General features: G+C 33.9%; 1 protein-coding gene across 4 annotated transcripts in view; it reads left to right on the top strand.

Annotated features, from left to right (window-relative positions):
- PCLO (piccolo presynaptic cytomatrix protein) overlaps positions 1-24,598 on the top strand; it is a 166,896-nt gene that overhangs the window by 31,611 nt on the left and 110,687 nt on the right. For all 4 annotated transcript variants that reach the window (XM_067746085.1, XM_067746086.1, XM_067746084.1 and 1 more), the window contains exons 5-6: positions 808-898; positions 23,632-23,757. In XM_067746085.1, coding sequence (XP_067602186.1) covers positions 808-898; positions 23,632-23,757 — 217 coding nt within the window. The remainder of the gene's footprint in view (positions 1-807; positions 899-23,631; positions 23,758-24,598) is intronic.

Raw genomic sequence — 24,598 nt, 5'->3', positions numbered from 1 at the left:
TGGATTTGCTAATTTACTTTTGTTTCAGAAATCTCATTTTGCCAGGTGGAAACAGCAATAATGCAGTCTATAGTATTCTCATGTTCAAGTCTCAGTAATGAGAATTGAAATCACAGGCTTGTAACAGGAACTTTGAGTGTTGTTTCTTCTACCCAAAGGAACATCAGAAGTAAATGAGAAGTAACACCTTTGCATACAAAGAAGGCTTCAGAAATATTAGAATGAGGAAAGATTTGATTTATTTATAAGAATTAGTCTCAGCATCAGGTATACATTGAAAGTGCTAGTAGATGTGCTCAGCAGAAGCAAAATTCCACAATGAAATCAAAATAACATAAATATGCATTCCTAGTAGAGTGATAGAGCTGCAGCGTATGAGGATCTTCTCTGGCTTTTCTCCCTTAGGATCACTTGATTGCTGAAGATTGACAATGCCTATTTCTAGGCTGTCCAGAACAAAGTCAGCAGATATCAATTTTCCATATACTTCCTCTATCCACTGTCATCACTACTATGCACTACCATAGTAACAGACATCCTTTAGGTGTTACATGTGCTCGTTGATTTTCCAAACACAACAAATCAGTTTGCAAGAGAAACGGGTTGTAAACCTAAAGACTATAATGAACTCAGAAACCAATAACGTCATTGTGTAGTATTAAATGCTTAAAATTGTCATCGTTTGAGGGTCTTCTAATATATTTTCATTGATTGAATCAATGTGCTTTGAAAAATAAGTGAATTCTGTAAATTGCCTTTTGAGTCTCTTTAACATTGCTTTTTCACCTTATCACATGTACGTCTTAGATTATACAGATGAACGGGAAAACTGTGCACTACATCTTTCCTCATGCAAGGATAAAAATAACAAGAGACTCCAAGGATCACACAGTTTCAGGTAAAGGAAATCAAATAATCTAGTTCTTTTCACTTTAATGTCGCACTGAGATATGTATTTGAATTTCAGTTTAGATGACTCATTAAATTTTAGAAAACACCACTTTTTATGTCAAAAGTTGTGTATTGGAAAATTTCAAAAAATAAGCAGGCTGTGCATTTGAATATAAAAGACAATAATGGCATAATCATTAGTATGATACATTACTAAATGGCATATATATTTAGATCATTCTATTAATTATCTTCATTTTTTAAAATGTGCATGACATTACAATGCTACGTAATTATTGCACTGTTGAGTAATATGGTCATAGGACCATGAAACATTCTTACACAGAAAGTAGAAAACTAACTTGAATTTTTCTAAAGAATAGATTCCCCTATACCTTATCAATTTGAAGAGTATCAATTTTGTTGATTTTTATTTGTTTGTGTTCTTTTGTAAACCAAACTTATGACAGAAATTTTAACCTTGTTATTTTGAAATACTTTGGACTCCCAGAAAATAACAGTCAGTTCTTTTGCCCACCCTTTACCCAGTTTCACTAATGTTAACATCTATCTAACCACAAAAAATGATCAAAACAAGAAATCAACATTTTTATGATAGTACTGAAATATCTACAAGCCTTATCCAAATTTTGAGTATCCCCGCTAATTTTTTTTTTTCTGATGCAGAATCTAATCCAGATCTCAAGTTGCATTTAGTTTACAAATAAAAAGTGCTCTTATATTTGTGAGATGGAAGTATAAATTTTCTCAAAGTTAATAAATTTTTAAAATATGACAATTACCTGTATTCTCACTCAAGTATTTCCCTATATTCTCACTCTTTGTTTCATAGACACCGTACATCAACAGAAAATATTCATGAATATATATGGATATATGTATAGGTGGTATAGCTAACATGGCCTATGTGTTGGAGGGTTTTTTTTTTAAGGACTGATAGAGAATAAAAAAGAGGTATTTCTTCAGTGTTCTTCCTGTTTTTCCTTGCAGATTTTAGACCTTAGAGAATGTAGATGCGGAACAGGTTTTGCTTTGAGCAATTGTCCTCTTTATTTTCATAGAGAATGAATTGATTTAGAGCCTAATATTGTTGTTTTCCTTTTGAGATTGGGTAATTTTTCTTCTGCCAGAGATAGATAATTCAACCTTTCAAGATTTTATTGCATGCAGACTGTATTTTAAGTACTGATGAACATTCCAGGGATGAGACTTAAAATCCAGGGACTATTTTTGTAGAAATAATTACCTGCTACAAACTATTTCAGTTCCCTCCAGCTCATAAAGCAAAACAACATAATACTTTCTAGCAATACCAAAATTATTTTTTTCAGGGAGTACAACAAAAATCTTCAAAGCATTTTTACTAAATCATCAGGACCCTATATCAATATGTCTGTTTTCTAGTTGTATTACTATTAATATACTATGTCAAAGTAATTATCCCTTCAACTTTATTTTTCTTTTGCAGCTTATTTAAATTTTTCTTTTACTACAATTAGGAAAATTTTTAATTTGTTTTCTTTTACTACAATTAAGAAAAAATAATTCTTATTTTAAAATATAAGAATAACAGAAATAAGAGCTATTGATTTCTTGTTATAATATTCTAGTCTGAAAACTAAATTCATTTTCCTCGGTATATAGATTTTGCAAAATGAGAAAAGAGCATTATAGGTTTGAACGGTAAATTTACTGGAGTATTATATTATCTCTCTTCAAGCTCCTTTTTATTTTGATATTTGCCTAAAGTAATAATAAAAATATTTTCCTTGTTGTACTTACCCTGCGTTACTACTGAATATATTTTCCATGTATCCGGTAGCACGATCTCATTCTAAAGTAAACGTTTTGAAGCAATTTGTATTGTCTTCAGATAAGTCTTTAAGTACCTGAAAGGGATTTAAATGCATGTATATGCAAGACTAGAACCAGAAACGGCAATTTTTAGCAAACAGCCTCCAGTAATTTGAGGTTAGTAGGCAAACCCTGTCATAGAGCATTTACACTCCTGGCTAATCTCTGTTATTTGCTGGTCTACCAGAAGCTTAGTGTGAGTGACAAAATGTTTGGTGACACTAAAGTTATTTGTAGCTATCAGTGTCATTTTTATGTTAATGTTTTCATTAAAAATGGAATATATCTTTTAGAGATGCATACTAAAATATTTACAGATGAAACAATATCTTGTGTGGAATTTGCTTCACAATTAGCTGTGTAGAGAGTGGTAAAGAAATAGATGGGACAAAACTGACCATGATTTGATTGTTGGAGTTGGAAGACCAACCACACTGGGTTTTATTATAGTCTTGTCACCACTTTTTTATATGCATGAAATTTTTCATAATAAAAAATAATTAAATTCCTGTTTGTCTCTCACATTTAGAGAAAAACAGCAGTGTCCAATAGCTTCATCAATAGTGAAAAAGCTATCTAAGCTAATAATTTAACTCCCTTTGTCAAAAAGATAAGGATATAATCAAGGAAGGAGAGAAGAATAAAATGTAGTATTTCTGCTCTCCTAAACAGAGGGGCAAATTGTCGTTAGTAAATTTTCATTTTAGTTATATAAACCCATCGAAAGTAGAAATAAAATATATCTTTTTTAGTATTTTAATAGACCATTCTAAATGGGTCTAGCATTAAAATATTTTATAAGAATTATATGAAACCAGCATACATCACAGAAAAGGAAAAAATATATTTCTATTTATTGGAAGCAAAAGTAATTTCAAAATAGCAGACAGGATTAGAAAGTTTGTTGTTTTTTTTTTCTTAATTCTTTCTACTATGTGGACCTGGGAACCCTCATGGTTACCCAAGATTCTTTCAGGGGGTTTTCAAGGTCAAAATTATTTTCATAGTAATGCTAAGGTAGCATTTGCCTTTTGCACTCTTATTTTCCTGTGAATATACAGTAGAGTTTCTCAGAGATTAATTGATGTGTGACATCACAACAGACTGTATATAACAGATAAGAGAATTCAGCTGTCTTCTATTTAACTTAATATCAAGCAGATTTGCAATAATATAAAACAATGCCACCTTTCTCATAAATATTTTGTTTTTAAAATACATTTTTATTAAAAATGTGATTTATTTTAACATAGAATGAGTTTTTAATACTTTAAATTCATTCATAAGTACTGTAAATTCTCAGTTTTAGTTTATAATACAGAAAATACACATAATTATAACCCATATAAACAAAAGCTTTTTGAGGTCTCTAATAATATTAAAAAATATAAATGGCTCCTTGGAACCAAAATGTTTGAGAAATACTTCTCTAAGGATCTTTATAGAGAAAGTTTAAAAACTTCTAAATAAGCTTTTATTTCTTCCTATAAAAAACTTACACAAATAAAGTATATTTTATAACTGCTTTTAAACTTATATTGAATTCATTTAAAAATTTTTATTCATTAATAGTTATTGAGAGAACACCCATGGTGTGATTTACATTGTGTTGGTTGCTGTAGTACTAGAATGAATCCAACAAAGACGTTGATCTACAAATTACTCATACTTTAGTAGGAGAATCTGAAATGTGAGTAATTGTTACAGTAAAATTTTAGGAACAACTGAGACAAAGCCGGGAATTTATAAAACTTTATTTTTCATAGACATATGTATATATGTATAAGTGTGTACACACATATACATATGTACCATTATTTATAGTATTTTTATGATGTATGCAGAGAAAAATACATGCATACAATTTTCTATTAAGCGGCCCATAATTTTAAGGAAATAGACACTTTAACTTTTTACCGTAAACTTCAAAGATACTCTTATAGGTGTTGATCAACAACTGTACAGTGGTTTTGAAAACCTTTATTCAAACAAGTAAAAGGCAGCAAAATGGAGAAAACAGGTCATGAGTTTTAGAATTAGAAAGACCTGAGTTGGAGTGCAGCTCTATCCTTACTTAAATTTTGAGAATAAGTTTGCTCAACCATAAAATAAGACCAGCTCTCTCCATCTCACATAATTGCAAGTGCACCTAGCCCAAAATGTTATACTTACTATACACTCAACAAATGTTATTTCCCCTTCTCTTAGACAGAAATTATCAGAAAAAAAGATAAAATGTAATGCTCAAGAAATTAGTCTCTTTTTTATTTAGAACTCGTCTTATGGCTCCAGAAACACAGCTGTTTGAAACAAGTCAAAGAAATTCTTCTGATTTTAAAAAAGATATTTGCTTATGTATAGTTCTGCAATAGACTGGCTGCATCTGCAAGGCTAGAAAGACTAATTAGGAAGTGCAATAGTGAAGAACATTAAAAATGTTCAGGTTCAAAAGACAGCAGTGTCTTCTGTGGAAATAGCGGCTCATTTTCTATTCCTCTTTAGTCCACCATCTTCATGAGCTTCTAGAAACAGATAAATATAACAGATCTCATTGGATCTGAGTTGGTAGGAATACCATTGTGGATAGCCCTTTTTAAATTATTATTTCAACAACTTTACATATCATAAATATGCACGTTGTATGTGTACAAATCAATGACTTTTATAAATTTATGGAGTTGTGTGACCATCATCACAGTTTTGTTTTAGAACATTTCGATCGTTGCAAAAAGTTCCCTTGAGTCTGATAGCAATAGCCACTTCCAACACTCCTCTGCCAGCCACAGGCAGGAAATTTATGTCTCTGAGTTTACCCTTTCTGGGCACTTCACATACATTAAATCACACAGTTTACAGTTTTGGTGTCTGGCTCCTTTCCCTTACCAGTATTTTTTAGGTTTATCCATTTTGTAACATGTATCAGAAGTTTGCTATTTTTATTATTAAGAAGAATTCCATTGTTTAGATTGTGTATATTTGTTTATCCATTGGATTTTGCCTGGCTTTTCTTAATATTTGCATACATGTTTTAGTTTGGACATACGATATTTTTGTATGGCATCCTAGAAGTGGAACTGCTGAGTTACATGGTAAGTTTCTTAACTATTTAAGAAACTGCCAAATAGTTTTCCAAGGTGAAGGTACCATGTTGCATTCTCGCCAGCAGTGTGTAAGGATTCCACTTTCTCCATGTCATTGTCAACACTTGGTAATGTCTGTCTTTTGGGGTGAGTGTGGATGGTATCTCATGGTTATTTTTAGCTTGCATTTTCCTCATGACTTATGATAATGAGCATATTTTTAGGTTTATAAGCAAAGCATACGTATTCTTCGGTGAAATATGTATTAAGAAATTTTGCCCATATTTATTTGGGTTGTTTGTCCTCATAGAGAGTTGTAAGAGTTCTTTATATATTTGGATGCGTCTTTTATAAGATACATGGCATGCATATATTTCCTTCTAATCTGTGTTTTGTCTTTTTATTTTCTTAAAGGTGTATTTTAATGAAAAGTTTTAACATTTTAATGGAATTCAATTTATTGATTTTGTTTGTTTGTGAACCTTGCTGTTCTTGATAATGTATTAAGAACTATCCCAAGGTCAAAATGTTTTCTCTTGTGTTTTATACCAGAAGCTTTAAACATTCAGGTCAGTGACCTGTTTTGTGCTGTTTTTTGTATATGGTATGAGGCTGAGATCCAGGTTCATTTTTTTGAAGCACTAATGGATATCTAATTGTACAAGCACCTTTTGTTAAAAAAATGTCCCCCATTGAATTGCCTTGGTATCTTTGTCAAAAATCAATCTACCATTAATACAAGAATTTATTTCTAGATTCTCAATTCTGTACTGTTTGAATATACGCCTAACTGTTACACTCCTTTGCTTACTGTATAGCTTTATATTACGTTTTGAAATCTGGTAGTGGAAGTCCTCCAACTTTTTTTTTCAAAATTGTTTTGGCTCTTCTTGATCCTTTTAACTTCCATATTTTTTTAGTACCAACTTACTGGGATTATGATAGAGGTTGCATTGAAATTATAGATCAATTTGGAGAGAATTGCTCTCTTACCAACATTGAATCTTCTAATTCATGAACATGTAATACCTCTTCATTTACTGAGATATCCTTTCATTTTTTTCAGTAAAGTTTTATAGTTTTCAGTGTACAAAACTAGCATTTCATTTGCTAAATGTCTCCAAAATTATTTTATTCTTCTTGATGCTATTGAGAATGCAGTTGTTTTCTTAATTTCAATTTTGGACTGTTCATTGCCATTTTATAGAAATACATTTGATTTTTGTATATTGACCTTTTGGCTTATAATCTTGCTAGTGTTTTTAGTTCTAATAGTTTTTTGTGGAGTTCTTAGGATTTTCTACATGCAAGATTATGTTATCTGCAAGTAAAGACAGTTTTACTTGTTCCATTCCAATAAGGATAAGTTTCATTTTTGTCCTTATTGCAATTGCTAAAAGTGTGGTACAATACTGAACAGAGTAGTGAGAGCAGACATCCCTGCTTTGTTCCTAAAGAACATTAGTGACTCGTTGTGACAACAATGCAGGAACTGTACCACCTGCCATAGAATTCCTTCGTCTCTTCCCATTTAATACTCACTGGAAGGAGTTTTATTGGCCTAAAATTTTAAAAATCTGAGCAGAAGTATTTAAGAACAGCTTTAAAAGCAAACAATAGCTAGTCAGACTTTCCGCTTCCTTTTGTGAATCAATGGAGATCTCAAATCCTGGCAATATGAATAGGCATTGAGTGAATTATGTTTTCATTTTTGGAAGAGGATAGGGAGTTTACATACATGCATACATACGTATATACACAGCAAATAAACCCTCATACTATGGTTTATATTTCAATAATTTTTTTAATGGAAATGATTACATTTGTGATAATTGCCTTATTTACATAGTTTGGTCAGTCCATTATGTTGTCCCAATATGCAACCAAAGAAATTATGTATGCAGAATCCTAAGAAAGCAAATGAAAATCTTAAATATGTTAAAAAGATATGAAAATAATTATACTGTTTACTTTGCACTTGCATATTTTCTGTTCACTTTTGAAATTGAAAGTATAACCATTTCCACCAAATACTGATATCATTCTCCTCCTTTTTTTCTTACTTATGAGTGTTTACAGAGAAAATCCACAAACTTAGAGGTGACTTAGATAGATATGTGTATTCAGACTTTAGATGGAACCTTCTAGGTGGTAAGAATAGTTCTATATATCTTACCCAGTATTTCTCAAAGATATGATCAGCAAATTAGTTTAAAAAAATACCCCCATGTTCCATAGAATATGTTCCATAGTCAATAAAAATACTGAAACAAAAATTTAGCTACCTTTTTTTTTTTTTTGCGGTACGCAGGCGTCTCACTGCTGTGGCCTCTCCCGTTGCGGAGCACAGGCTCCGGATGCGCAGGCTCAGCGGCCATGGCTCACGGGTCCAGCCGCTCCGCGGCATGTGGGTTCTTCCCGGACCGAGGCACGAACCCATGTCCCCTGCATCGGCAGGCGGACTCTCAACCACTGAGCCACCAGGGAAGCCATAGCTACCTTTTTTAACTGTTACATTTACTTGAAAATTTTTCAAATAATATAGGATTACAGAAAGTAGAGTTATGATAAACAAAGACCTATCTTTCACTTGCCCACTGTAAAAAAATAAATAGTTCATATTGAATATAGATTCAACCTTAACCTAGCTATGAGGCAGATACGGGAAAAGCCTGTGGCGACCACTCTGCTTCCAAGAATTTGCAAGACACTTGAAGAAGTGGAGCTAATACATAGGAAGCAATGAATACATGAGACTATCTAATGAAAATTAAAATATGGCACAAACCACGGGTACATGTTTGTACACGTACAATTTTTGCACTGCATATCTTCATTTGCTCAAAGAATTTTATCAATGGGATGTAGAGAACACATCTTTCCCCTTTTTCTCATGAAGATTTTCATTTCTTTTTCCTCTTTTAGAGATCTATAAGGGAAACCTCCCATCTGGCTTTCAGCTACCAGTAGCTAAATGGCTAAATGCATGTATCATTTTCAACTGTGTTCTTTGTATGTATACGTAAAATGAGCGTGTGTGGGGGTGTGTGTGTGTGTGTTGTGTATGTGTAGATAGCTGGATGGACGGATGGATGGATAGACAGATAGATAGAGCTATCGATCCTCAGTAAATTATGGTAGTAGTGAAAAATATAAAGATGAAAATAAAAGCCATCGTAATTTGACAACTTATATTCTCTTTCCTTTTTATCTTGTTTATACCCATGTACACACACCGTAAAAGTTAGGAGTATATTGTAAAGTAGCTTACATACGTATTTTTAATATAGTGTAAATTGCCTAACAAAGACATTTTCCTGTTACATCAAAAGTTCTTCGTAAACAAATTTAATTACTTGTTTTTATCATGTTTGTAGATATTTAATCATCTACATCAACCATTCCTCAATTGTTGGACATTTGTGCTGCCTTCCCCTTTTCAGTATTATAAAGGATACCACAATACTGCAGTGAAAAAATGCTGCCATGATATTCATTATTTCCTTAAAATATATAGGCCACATGGGGGTTCTACTTAGGAAAAGCGTAAACAACCAGCTGTGGAAGGCCAACATTTTAGTATCAAAAGGTTGGACTTCCCCTGGTTCTTGAAGGAAGATATGATTGACTTGGTTGAATAATTTCCTCGACTTGGAGGAAACTCAAACCCAGCTGCTCAGGGATAAGCAGAAATTGTACTTGATCCCCTTGATAAAGGGGGCTGTTTGGCTAGGGGTCCTTATATCCACCAGAGTAGGGAGGGGATCTTATGGTTAGATCATTTAAGACCCTGCTAATTTGAGCAGTTCATGAGGCAGCACATAATACTGAGTCTTAATTTTAGGCCTTAGACCGTAATTAGTGCTGTTTTTTTCTTTTCAATGACTTTATCATTGCAGGAAGACAGATTATTTTTGTTTGGGTTTTTCTTTATTTTTTTTTTCCATTTTGTTTTGATAGAACACAGAGTACATAAAAGGAACCAAAGTTAGGGCCAGATCATGGTGGACCAGACAAGTAAAGAATCTGAATTTAATTTGATAGGTGGTATGGGTATCATTGAAATCATTGAAGCATGATTTTGTCTTGTTTGCTTCAAAGCTGAATTCTGAAAGAAACTTAACCATAATCAAATAAGTTGCACCAGGTGATCAAATAAAAATGTTTGATCACTTTTATTTGAGACTGCACTGCTGTCCTCACATGTGGTATATAAAATAAAAGGGAACTGAGGCAAAAATGTGGTGAACTCTGCTCCATGCAGTTGATATAAATTATAGCTGACATACACTTAACATGCCTCCGATGTTATTTACATGAACACTTCATGAGAAAACTTTTTTTTAAGGCCAAGCCTTAGAAAGTTAAAACAATTTTGTCATATCTTCTGTTTCTTGTGGGACACGAAGAAAAAGTGTCACTGTCCATTTGGGAACATGTGTGTTCCATAGTAACTGCTGCAAGTTCTGGGAAACTGAACAGATTCTGCCAAGGTGCCTTGGCCCCCAAATTTCTCCCTCCCCATTCAGGATGGCTTTTCCTCTTTCATTCTTAGCAGCGGTCCAAATTATGTATGACATAATTTCTTGCAAGCCTCTCAAATTATTTTTAGGAATAAACAAAGTATACAGCTATAGAAATAAAATACTATTTGGACTGAATCTCTTCTAAAATCCCAGTTTCTTCCTGGTACATCTTAGTGAAAGCTTGTGTGCATTTCCTTAGTGACAAAGGAAGTATCTAGTGTCAGGACTAGTTCCTCATTCACATCATCACTTCTCCTGACATCTGTCAAGATAAATATTGCTTGTGGAAGTGTGTTCCTGCTAAGGAAGTGACATTATAGGCTATGCTTCTAACTGGAGATAGAGGAACATATTTTTCTGTTTTTCTTAATAAAGCAAAATTAAAGGAAGTAATAATTGATTCTGTGAGGATACGGTGAAGACATTCAAGATACTTAACCTACAGGTTACGGAGGATAAATTGGTGATGCTAATGTTAAATATAAGGGTATAAATGTAAAATGTATATGAATGGGCCATGGAAAGTAGGTAATAAGAAATGAGATTAAGTTAAAGGAGAAAGGATTTATACTGATCTTCTAGAATATTTTCTTGACAATTAGAGCGATGAGCAAAGTTATATAGAAAGAACAAGGACGTGGGACTCAAGAAGATAATGGGCTCTAATATTAGCTTTTTTACTTGCTAGCCAACCTAGACAAGTTTCTAACCTTCCTTAGTCTCAGCTGCTTTGTCCTGAAATGGTATGGATAGTAACTAACATGAAAAGTTATAGAGATGATTAAAAAACACAGAAAATAGTATAAGACAAATAGGAGAAACTCTAGAAATGTTAGTTACTTTCTTTTTCCTTCTATCCCCGAAGATGATAGTGAAGAGATTAGGAACAAATAATATATTAAATATAAAATAATATTGGCACAAGGTAGAGACACCAAATAGAATTCATTGGTTTCAAGTCATATATTTTGAGACATCTGACAACTAAAAGTTCAATAAATCTGATGTAGTAGAAAACTAGATGAAAATAAATAAAAGCAGCTCTTTTTTTGTTTAAAGCACAATTTCAGTGGAATGTTTATTCTTAGCCTGGTCACCTAACAACATATAACGTTTCTTCTCCATTACAGATAGTAGTAACAGTTTTTTTAAACAGGGTAACGAATATAACCAAATTAATTTTATTAAATAACTCTTTAGTGAAAAATATTCCCTGACATATACTGGACAGTAGAAGCTGTTGAACTTCATTGAATACCTCCTTCACCAAAAGCAAATTGATTTCAACGAGAGCAGGTTTAGCCTGTAGCACAAAAATAATACGGACACCTAGATTTTATTTACAGTATCCCTAAAGTGACTCAGCAAATTCAGAACTTTTCTCTCCAAATCAGTTTCTCAACTACTCCCCCAAATAGTGGTAATTGTAATATTATTATGGTACCAGGCCTGTATATACTTTCTTCTATATAGATTTGTATACTAAGATATGTAAGTATTAACTACTTATTCATTTAACAGATATGTATATGCCATTCATCTTTTTAACACAAATGGTAAAATACAAAAATGATAAAATCTGTAATACTTAAAAAGTAACACTTTCATCTTTGTAATGTCTGATAAAGATATAAACAAGTCATAGACATTTATGCATCAATAGAAAAATGGAAATTATATTGATAAAATGAGCACAATCTGTCCCAACTGATCAGTTACAGCTTCAGATTAAATGGTACAGTATAATCTGCAAACTGCCTAAGCCAGAAATGTTTCCTCTCCTCATTACTGACTGAGAGATACTGACTCCCCAACATTTTTTATATGTTGGTAGTTTCTCCTTTTAATGGCCTGATTGTGATGTCTCTCATCACTCTCCCCTCTGCAACTGAATGAGAAAGGGAAGGACTGGTTATGCTGCTCCCAAAACCACCCTTTCTGATTCCAAACCAGGTTCCCTGGCCCTAACCCAACAGGAGACTCATCACTAAGCCACTTATTTATTTGGACTAAGAGTTTGGGCTCCGCTTTAGCATTGCCATATATTAGGTGTTGTCTTGAGCACTTAACCTCACAAAACTTAATTTTATTTGTGTAAAATAGAGGGTTTCTTGTTTGTTCTTTTACTTTTAAGATTCATTGAGGTAATATACTTTTACAGACATTTTCTAAGAGCAGAATACAATGCGAATTTATTATTTTTAACATCACTGTCACTGATGCATCAGCCCCGCTTGGGGAAAATTAGGCATTTCAATTTTCATCCATTCATTATTCATTCAGTTATATATTTAGTGCAGCCTAGATGCCATGTACTTGCTACATCTATTATACCATAACCCCAGCATTGCAGAACTGATACACAAATCTCTTCCTCTTCATTTATGAAGGGCAAAATGTTATCTATTCATGGCCTGTTTTCCCTTTATCTCCTTATTTTTTTTCTTACAGTGCCCTCTAAGTCCGTCCTCTGTAGCTGCTTAATCACTGTGGTAGCTACTATAAACATAAAATGTTCCACAGGTTTTGCTACCAAGATAAGGTCCCTATATATCTTGTGCAGAGAATACAACTTTCATCTTCGTATTAATTTTCTATTGATGCATAACAAGTTACCACAAGTTTAATGGCTTAAAACAACACACATTTAGTATCTCACAGTTTTCATGGTTCAAGAAATTAAGCATGGACTGGGTGCCCTGGTAAGGATCCCACAAAGCTGCAATCTGTGTGTTGGCCAGGCTGTATTTTGTTCTAGAGCTTGGGGATCTTCTTCCAGGGTCACGAGATTGTTGGCAGAATTCAGTTCCTCCAAGTTGTGGCACTAAATTCCCCATTTTCTGGCAGGCTGTCAGCTGCGGACCACTCTCAGCATCTGCGGGGCCCACTCAGTCCCCCTCACATATCCCAGTTTACTTTTTTCAAGGCCAGCAGAAGATTCATTCTAGTCTGCTGAGATGGAGTCTTACATAGTATAATCATGGTGGTGACTATCACATCACCTTTGTCAGGTCCTATTGGTTAAAAACAAGTCACAGGTACATGGACTCAAAGGGTGTGGTTTATACAGAAATAATTCACTGCGAGTCAATAGTGTATGTCTGCACAATCTCTATTATGTTCAGAAGTACAAAAGGAACAGTTAATACTCTATTTTGAATTAGGATATTATTTTTCTTCCTACTATCTTTTGTTTAAGTAAAACTACCATTTGGGAAAGCACATCATAGCTTTACCCTAAAATAAGTGTAAACTATTTTCTTTCCGGTGACATCATAGGGTTACATAAGCATCTCCCAGTACAACGTTTTTCTTTAACACATGTAGTAGATGACCCTACCCCAAGTCCTGGCCTGCCATCAATGAGATCAGTATCTAAACAAGTCAGTATTAAAGCCATATCTATAAATTGACCCTATTTTCTCACTTCATAGCATCCACTTTCATATCAAAGAATCAGTTCATTTTGGACCCTAAGTACTGCTAAATGGAATAATTTTTTATTTAGATATAGTTGACATATAATATTATATTACTTTCAGGTATACCTCATAATGATTCAGTATTTGTATATATTGGGAAATAATCATCACGCTAATTCTATTAACATCCATCACCAAACACAGTTACAAATTTTTTTTTCTTGTGATAAAAGCTTTTAAGATCTACTCTCTCAGCAACTTTCAAACATGTAATATTGTGTTATTAATATAGTCACCATGCTGTACATTACATCCCCATGACTTAATTTATTTTATAGCTAGATATTTGTACTTTTAACCCCCTTCACTTATTTTGCATGCCCTCCCACCCCCTGCCTCTGGCAACTGCCATCTGTTCTCTGTATCCCTGAGTTTGATTGTTTTGTTTTTTTGGTTTTCTGTTTGTTTTAAGATTCCACGTATAAGTAATGCCATGTAGTATTTGTCTTTCTCTGTCTGACTTACTTAGTACAGTGCCCTCTAAGTCCATCCATGTTGTTGCAAATGGCAAGATTTCCTTCTTTCTTATGGCTGAATAATATTCCATTGTGTGTATATACCACATAGTCTTTATCCAGTCATCTATAAATAGACAAGATATAGTTTGCTTCCATATCTTGGCTGTTGTAAATAATGCTGAAGTGAACACGGGGGTGCATGTGTCTATTCAAGTTAGTGTTTTCATTTTCTTCAGATAAATACCCAGAAATGGAGTTGCTGTATCATATTTAATTTTTAATTTTATGAGGAACCTCCATACTGTTTTCCATGATGGCTGCACCAATTTACATTTCCACCAACCGTGCACAAGGGTTCCCTTTTCTCCACACCCTCACCAGCACTTGTTATTTCTTGTCTTTGATGATAGCCAGTGTAACAGGTGTGAGGTGAAATCTCATTGTGAGTTACATTTCCCTTATGATTAGTGATTTTGAGCACCTTTTCATGTACCTGTTGACCATCTGTATGTCCTCTTTGGAAAAATGTCTGTTCAGATCTTCTGCCCATTTTTCAATCAGATTGTTTTTATTTTTGTTATTGAGTTGTATGCATTCTTTATATATTTTGCATATTAACCCCTTACCAACTGTATGATTTGCAAATATTTTCTCCCATTCAGTAGGTTGCTTTTTCATTTCATTGATGGTTTCCTTTGCTGTACAGATGCCTTTTAGTCTGATGTAGTCCCATTTATTTATTTTTGATTTTGGTTGCCTTTTGCTTTTGGTGTCAGTCCAAAAAATCATTGCCAAGGTCAGTATCAAGAAGCTTACCACATGTGTTTTCTTCCAAGAATTTTATGGTTTCATTCAACTCTCTGATCCATTTTGAGTTAATTTTTATGTATGGTGTAAGATAATGGTCCAATTTCATTCTTTTGTGTGTAGCTGTCCAGCTTCCCCAACACCGTTCACTGAAGAGCCTGTCCTTTCCCCATTGTGTATTCTTGGCTCCTTTGTTGTAATTCACCATGTTTGTCTGGGTTTATTTCTGGGCTCTCTCTTCTGTTCCATTAGTCTATGTCTGTTCTTATGCCAATGCCATACTGTTTCAATTACTATAGCTTTGTAATATTGCTTGAAAATTAGCATGATGCTTCCAGGGAATAAATTTATTTTAATTGCCTTTTATAGGAGTAGCGTGCAAACCCCTCAGATTTTGTCTTTATGCTTGTAGCTTTGCAATTGACTTATATAAGCTAAAATAAAGAAAAAAATCCTTATCTTATTGTGTGAATGAAATGTGCATTTATGATGTGGAAGTCCTGAGAACTACTCTTCATGAGAATTATTTCTGAAGCATTTCAGGAAGAGGAAATCCTATGCCCTTTTAGTAAAAATACTTTATCAGTACATACATCATCTGCCATTTGAAAGATGTTGCTCAACAAATCCAAAATACCAGTGTCTTTTGATGTATATCCATGACTTATCTTCCTTATTTCCCACGGCAATGGCCATTTCAGTCTTACGGCAGGCCAATTTGGACCCATCTCATCCAGTATGATGTAAGTGCGAATATCATCTTATACATGCTATGAATCCCATGCAACATTTTTGCCTTAATATTATTCAAACTACAATAGAAAAGACAAGTGGTGAACTTTTGTTCGTGGAAATGTGAAATACAATGTTCACTTCAAATTCTTCATGTATGTTTACATATTTAAGACTAGGAAAAAGGATGTTATACAGCAGTTGGCTGGATTAGAAAAAGTTAATGGGAATAGATGAGTTTGTAATTTGCATGCCCAGACTTAGAGTTGGATTGTATTTGGCATGAATGTGGTGTTGCCATTTTGATGTTTCTGGAAACAGTCAAGTAGGGATTGCTAATAAGGCAATTGATATACTTTGTTATATTTGTAGAAATGTTTTTCTTATAGTGAGCGAAAGTAAGTAAAGTTAAAAAACAAATAGTGAAATATTCTTTAGGTCTTCGTATTCAAGTATTAATGAATTAATGTACCATTTGATAAGACACGCAAAGGAAATGATTATGGACTTCTAATATAATTTGGTTTATTTTCCTAAATATTTACTTGGATAATTGATAACATTAGTCGGTGCAAGAGTGTAAAACTAAATTTTCACAGCCTTATGCAGGAATATAATTAACAAGAACTATAAAAATAGATTTAATTGAACTATCCTTTGGAGACTTTTTCATTATCCTTAGTACTTCATTAGCATTAATATGTATAGAGACAATCTTCTTCTTCAGCCCAACTAATGACATGACTAAACTATGCAGTGTATCTTCTTTCTGTAATAACTTTATTATGAATAATAAACTCTATTGATTTAAAGACTACTATTCATAAGATAGTATGTTCACTGATAAAAATTTTGCTTTTCCTTGATGCTTAGATGTAGAACATGATAGTATTGAAATGAAACAAGTATTTTAGTTTTGTCCACACTTAATGCTCTAATTATAACATCATAATATTTTCATGTTATTTTAATAATAGAAATGACATTTTTGTAAGACTTTAAAATATCAGAGCTTTTAATGTAACATGTTAATAAACATGTAAAATTAAAGTAGATTTAAACTGCAAATTTAAATGCAAATGTGAAGATTTTTCCTTAGTATGCTCATGTTTATTTTATGCACAGCTTATTTTTTAATTTTTTTATTTCAGCTTTGTCAAGGTATAATGGACTTATAAAATTATAAGATATTTAAAGTGTACATCGTGGTGATTTGATTTATGAATACATTGTGTATGAGACTAAGTTCTACTTTCTTGGCAGATTTAAGATTCCATGCTTTCACTGCAGGGGGCGTGGGTTCAATCCCTGGTCAGAAAACTAAGATCCCACGTGCTGCGCGGTGCGGCCAATAAATAAATAAATAAGAAATAAAATACAGTGTTAGCAACTATAGTCACCAGTCAGACCTTTTCCAACTTATAGCTAAAACTGTATACCCTTTTACCAATTTCTCCCTATTTCCCCCATCTCCAACCTCTGGCAACCACTCTCTATGAGTTTGACTTTTTTTCCCCACATATAAGTGATACCATGCAGTATTTGTCCTTCTCTGTCTGGCTTATATCCCTGAGCATAATGCCCTCAAGGTCCATGCATGTTGTCCCAAAGGGCAGGATTTCCTTCTTTTGCATGGCTGAACGGTATTCTATTGTATATATGTACCACATCTTTTTCCAATCATCCATCAATGGATACTTATATTGTTTCCATTTCTTGGCTACTGTGAGTATTGCTGTAGTGAACGTGGGAGTACAGATATCTCTTCAATATCCTGTTTTCATTTCCTTCAGATATATACCTAGAAGTGGGATACATGGATCATTTGGTAGTTCTTTTTTTAATTTTTTGAGAAACTACCTTACTGTTTTTCATAGTGGCTGTACCAATTTACATTCCCACTAACAATGCACAAAACTGTTTTTCATAGTGGCTGTACCAATTTACATTCCCACTAACAAAGCACAAGGGTTCACTTTTCTCCACATCCTCGCCAATGCTTGTTGTTTTTTCTTGGTAAAAGCCATTCTAACAGGTGTGTAGTCACATCTCACTGTGGCTTTGATTTGTATTTCCCTGATAGTGATTTTGAACACCTTTACGTGTACCTGTTGGCCATTTGTATGTCTTCTTTGGAAAAATGTCTATACCTTTCCTCTGCCCATTTTTTCAATCAGACTGTTTATTTTTTTTGTTCTTGAATTGTGTGAATTCTCTATATAGTAATATACATTTTCATATCAACACCTTATCAGAAATATATTTGCAAATATTTTCTCCTCTTCCAAAGGTTGCCTTTTCATTTTGATGGTATCCTTTAAGTCCCTTAATCTACCTTCATTCTTTTTCATGCTTTTTTCTTTCTACTCCTCTACTTGGATGGATTCCACTGCCCTGTCAGATTCACTGATCCTTTCTTTCAGTTCTCTAGTCTGCTGTTGAACTGGCCTACGAACTTTGCAGTTCAGTTACTGTATTCTTCAGCTCTGTAACCTCTGTTTGGTATGTCCTTATATTTTCTGTTTGTTGAAATTTACGCTTTGTTCAGGCATTGTTCTCCTACCTTGGTGAGCATCTTTATGACCATTATTTTAAACTTTTTATAAGTAAATAACCTATCTCTATTTCATTAAGATCTGTTTCTAGACTTTTATCTTGTTCTTTTATTTGGAACATATTCCTCTGTTTCTTCATTTTCCTTGACTCTCTGTTGGTTTCTGCACACTGGATAAAACAGCCACCTCTCCCAATCTTGATGGAGTGGTCTCATGTAGGAGATAAACATTATCATTCCACCTAGCCCAAACTCTTGACTGTCTATCAAACCTATGTGATTGTACAAGCTGCCTTCTTTGTTCTCAACAACTCCCAGTAGTTGAGGGTATGCCAGGACCTGTTTTGATGTGGGTATTTTCTCATTCACCCCACGTGTAGGAGTTGCTCAGCTAGTTTCTGGATTGTTTCCAGTGGGAATTGCTCCATGTATAGCTGTATATTTCAATGTATCCATGAGACAAGGTGAGTTCAGGAGCCTCCTATGCTGCCATCCTGGACCAGAACTTTAGAACTGACTACATAATAGTATACTGATCCCATAATTATAAAATACATACACTTGAAAACACCAATGCATTTATTTATTTATTTATTTATTTTAAACATCTTTATTGGAGTATAATTGCTTTACAATGGTGTGTTAGTTTCTGCTTTATAACAAAGTGAATCAGTTATACATATATATATGTTCCCATATCTCTTCCCTCTTGCGTCTCCCTCCCTCCCACCCTCCCTATCCCACCCCTCTAGGTGGTCACAAACCACCGAGCTGATCTCCCTGTGCTATGCGGCTGCTTCCCATTAGCTATCTATTTTACGTTTGGTAAACGTAAGAGCACTCTCTCACTTTGTCACAGCTTATCCTTCCCCCTCCCCATCTCCTCAAGTCCATTCTCTAGTAGGTCTATGTCTTTATTCCCGTCTTGCCCCTCGTAGGTAAGTCAGAAAGAGAAAAACAAATACCGTATGCTAACACATATATATGGATTCTAAGAAAAAAAAAAGGTCAATGCATTTAAATCCTAAGGTTCATCCTAAGGTTATCAAGATACAGTAATACATTTTCTTAGTGATTTTGTTACTTTTATGATAGAACTTCTCTTTTTTATAAATATTTCCTATATATTTTAATGGATTTCAGAAATTCAGATTTCCCTACGAGACTTCCTTAACCACATTTATGCTTATATGGTGTGAAGTTACTCTAACTTTTTGTGATCTCTTTTCCTAAAGCTCCTATGTTCATTATAGTAACTGTTGGCCTCTCTACTCTGCCATACTGTGAACTCAAGAGCAAGACCAGTGCATTTTCATGGCATCTAACTGAGGAAGCATTTTAGCAATGTTTCTAGATGGACTAGAAGCAGAGAAGAAAATAAGTTTATGTTGGTAAAAGTTGAAAACAATGATAATATAAATACCAGTTATCAAGGACCATTTAGATTTAAGCATTTCAGTTAAAAATTAATGTTGCTTCTTGAGTTTATCAACTCTTTTATTGGCATTCTGCTTTTTAGATTTGAGCTGAGGTGTTTTATCTTTATAGAAGTGTCTTTATTTGTTTTATCTGCATTCAATACATAAAATATCAAAGTTTCCATGGTGGTGCAGTGGTTGAGAGTCCGCCTGCCAATGCAGGGGACGCGGGTTCGTGCCCCGGTCCAGGAGGATCCCACGTGCCGCGGAGGCTAGGCGTGTGAGCCATGGCCGCTGAGCCTGTGCGTCTGGAGCCTGTGCTCCACAATGGGAGAGGCCACAACAGTGTGAGGCCCACGTACCTCAAAAAAAAAAAAAAAAAAAAGTACAACTATATAAGCGTTAAATCAAAACATCCAGATTTAAATTCTTAGAAATTGTGTAAATTAAATTTGTACTTGTGACATCCAAAGTAGGATACAAGCAACTATTGTAAAATAAACAAAAAATGTTACCTTTCCTGGGTTGTTATTTTCTACCTTGCTTTTTCTTTCACAGATTTTTAATATTTCTATGGTACTTTATACGTGAAAAACAGTGGGAGCCACCATAGCAACATCAACAAGAGGAAAAGTAATTGTTGAAAATTTACTATATGCCTGAGTAGTTTCTATATACAGTTGACCCTTGAAAACAACAAGAGTTTGAACTGCATAGGTCCACTTATATGCAGATTTTTTCAATAGTAAATACTGCAGTACTACCCAATCCATGGTTGGTTGAATCCAGGGTTATGGAACCGAGTATACAGACGAACCTTGTCTACGGAAGACTGCTATAAGTTATATGAGGATTTTCGTCTGCACAGAGGGTCAGCACCCCTAATCCCCATGTTGTTCAATGGTCAACTGTATATCAAATATCATTTCTCATAGTATTTTCATGGCTATATATTACTCCCATTTTACCAAAGACACTGAAGCTTATAAAGTATATTTAGAAAGTTTTGAATTCACTAGCATGAAACTGTATCTTACAAAATTAAATTATTGTGTCATGCTACTTTATGAAGATAGGTATGATTGTAATTTCCTATCACACATCCTATACTACAGGGTTTTAGAATGTACTCGGTCACTAAAAATCAAATGACATGAAGGACCCAGCTACTTAATCCTCAAGACAATGTCATCTACAGAATGAAACTATAATCAAATTTTTAAAAATAGTCACATGTTAATAGATTTTGAAGTTCTACTTTTTAGCTATACCTTTACAAGGTATAACAATTCTCTTTGTAGAGTCTAAGCATATGGCTGCACCATATATTATATAGTGCTGAAATTATTTTTATGAGCTACATTTATGTTCTAATTTTTAAGCTTAAAAAGAAATAAGTGGGACTTCCCTGGTGGCGCAGTGGTTAAGACTCTGCGCTCCCAATGCAGGGGGCCAGGGTTCGAGCCCTGCTCAGAGAACTAGATCCCACGTGAATACCGCAACTAAGAGTTCGCATGCCACAACTAAGGAGCTGGTGAGCTGCAACTAAGGAGCCCACTAGCTGCAACAAAGGAGCTGGCAAGCCACAACTAAGGAGCTCTTGAGCTGCAACTAAGAAGCCCACCTGCTGCAACTAAGGAGCCCATGTGCCACAACTAAGGAGCTGGCAAGTCACAACTAAGGAGCCCGCCTGCCGCAACTAAGACCTGGCAAAACCAAATAAATAAAATAAGTAAAATTTAAAAATTAAAAAAAGAAAGAAGTAAGACCCATGCCACAAGCACTCTATATACTCCACTGTAGTCTAGCATAAATTATGATAGATTTTGATATAAGGCAAGGTCTTGAAACTATGGCTTTACACTAAGGAAATCTCATGAATCATTTTTTGGGATCTCAGACTGACCATGTCTTAAAATTGATACGGTTATACTGACTACTTAGAAATTCAGGATCTGTGTGGGTTTTATGAAATCTTTAATAAGTGATGAACTACAACTTGTGAGTGATTCAACCATGGAAAGTGAAACCAAACCTTAGATTAAGAATCTAGTTTTATTTTTTTGGATAAATTCCATGGAATAACCCTTTAAATATGACCAGCTATTTTTAAGTCCTCATTTTGTAATTTCTAAAATGTCTTAGTACACTAAAAAAAGAAAAAAACTAGGCTAACCTAATTGAATGAAGAGTGGCTAATAACTTTTCTTCATCTTCTACCCTTTATTAGTATCTATCTGATGTCTTACTGTAGAATCAGTCCTGGTGAATCTTTAAAGGCTAATGTCTAAGAAATCAACTGTCTCTATCCAGGCTTAGTTGAGACTAAAAATCATATAGTAGATGATAGTCTTCATTCATCCAGTTATGTTCAGCTTGTATCATCAATTAATCTCTACAAAGAACAGTAACAGTGAACCAAGAAACTTGTGACAGAAAAGGTCCACAAGTGGGGCCAGAGAGAGCTAGTATCTTACTTAACTCTGACCCTTGACAACCCCTTGTAGAAGAACAGTTAATTTGTTTCGTTTTTGTTTTTGTTTTGAGGCTAAATCATTTTCCAGAACACTTGCTCTATTGTAAAAGTAGGTCTGGGGGGTAAGGATGGAGGTGGGGGTACTAGGGAAAGAGAGGGAGAAAAGAGGGGAAAAACAAGGATGGAAAGATGGAAGGGAAGGGGGGGAAGAAAAGGAAAGATGAAATTTATTTGGAAGTATCACATCACCTAGAAATAAGAAACAGTATTTTTCCAAAATATATCCCTACTAGATCAATGAAGAAGGGTTCCATAATTCCGCTACTACTTGTTGAATGTTTGGACTGCGTTGATGCTGACTCCAGGGATGGTTTCTGAAGAGTTAAGTAGGAAGGGAACAGGATTTGGAAGAGAGCTGGCTTTTAATTTTGGAGATTTTGAAAGAGTTGAAAATGGCACTTCAATCACTGAATGGAATGAAGTTTATTTTAAAGAGATAATTGTGTCTTCAGTAAAGGAGAATTCTGCTTTCTTTTAGTGCTTTCATTTTAAAATCTTGACATTTGTAACAAAAATATATCTGGTGCTGTAAACACTAGCTAATTTTTAGATTATTTTTTTAAAAAGATAAAATATCAACAGTTTATTTCTGTCTCAGTTAGATTTCTCACAATAATCATTCTCCATCTTTCTTTCATGTGGCTAATTACAGAAAAATCTGTTCTGTGGAATAAGGAACAGTTTACTCAGTTGCTCATCAATCAAGAATGCTTTTATTGTCCCTGTACTAAGTGCCATATTAATGCACAAACAGTATTAGTTTATGAGTTAATGCTGAAATGTGAATAATAATTCATAAGTTATGATCGTGTTTTCACTGTATCAGTTGCAGTCATTTATATGTTTAGATTGTGTCTTCTCAATTTATGATAGCCGTTAGTATCTTTTTGTAAGTTAAATGCTCCTTGATTTCATAAATGAATTATATGCTGTGGAATTTCTTATACTGGGAACATCCTCATATGAAATTTTTACAAAATATCTGATCAAAATGGACAGAGCCTTATTATATTACTGAATATGGCTAAAATAAAAATTATTTGTTAATATCAGATTAATCATTATAGATCCGACCAAGATCTCAGAAAGTTCTCTTTCCTATCAACAATTATTGAAATCAGAATATTGTTCTTTTGATATTGGTATCCAGTTCCAATATTCATATTGTAGTTAACTTCTAGATACCAGAACCCATTTTTTGTGCACCTTATAACTTGTGATAACTGTTGTTTCTTAACTTATTGCTAATAATTTGCTAATTTTTCAATACAGGTAATGGATTAGGAATTAGAATTGTGGGTGGTAAAGAAATCCCTGGACATAGCGGAGAAATTGGAGCTTATATCGCCAACATTCTTCCTGGGGGAAGTGCAGAACAGACAGGGAAACTTGTAGAAGGTAAGAATAAGGATTTCAGAGCAAATTAAAATGAATGTGCTCATATTAAATATATCTTAATTTGATATGAAAGTTTTTGCTTCTTTTACTGTCTAGGTAAAACTCTCCTTTTGGTTAATTATGATATTTTGGTAGAGTAATATAAAGGAAGGTATGTCCACAGCTATATTCATTTTATTTTCAGTTGCATTGTCCTTTTTGGCAGTTGGAGTGCTATGGGAATATCTTGTTTAAGAAACAGTAATTAGTCAAGATTTTTTACTGACTGGGGCAACATTATATTTTTAAAAAACACATTGATTAAAAGGATTAGTGTTTCATAAGCACCAGGAAAAATTATATTGAAATCAGAGCCATAAAAACATCACATGATTCAGTACATGGTAAAGTCAGGTCAGCAAACTATGGGTGACCCACAAGCCAAATCCATCTGCTGCCTGTTTCTGTAAACATTGTTTCATTAGAACACAGCCAGGATTATTAATTTACATATTGAACACGGGTGTTTTCCCACTACAATAGCAGAACTGCATTCACAACAGAGACTGTATGGTCTACAAAACCTAAAATATATATATTCTCTCTGACCCTTTCAAGAAAAAAAATTGCCAACTCCTGTGCTAGGTACTGTTCTATTCACCTCATTACATCATAAAGTATTTTAAAGTAATGAACTTTACAGATGTGTCTTATGGGCCATAAAATGATGTTTCTTTCAGTAAAAGGTTACAGCTTGATTCTCAAGATACACAATGATAATTTTCAGTCATTAATTAGACGATGTGGTCATTTGCATTTTCCAAAACCTAACATAGATATAGTTTACAAGTTTTCAGTTAGA

This window comes from Pseudorca crassidens, chromosome 8, assembly GCF_039906515.1.
Source record: "Pseudorca crassidens isolate mPseCra1 chromosome 8, mPseCra1.hap1, whole genome shotgun sequence".
In the NCBI taxonomy this organism is placed as follows: Eukaryota; Metazoa; Chordata; class Mammalia; order Artiodactyla; family Delphinidae; genus Pseudorca; species Pseudorca crassidens.
Note: the sequence above shows the minus strand (reverse complement) of the source record. Positions and strands in the feature narration are given on the sequence as shown.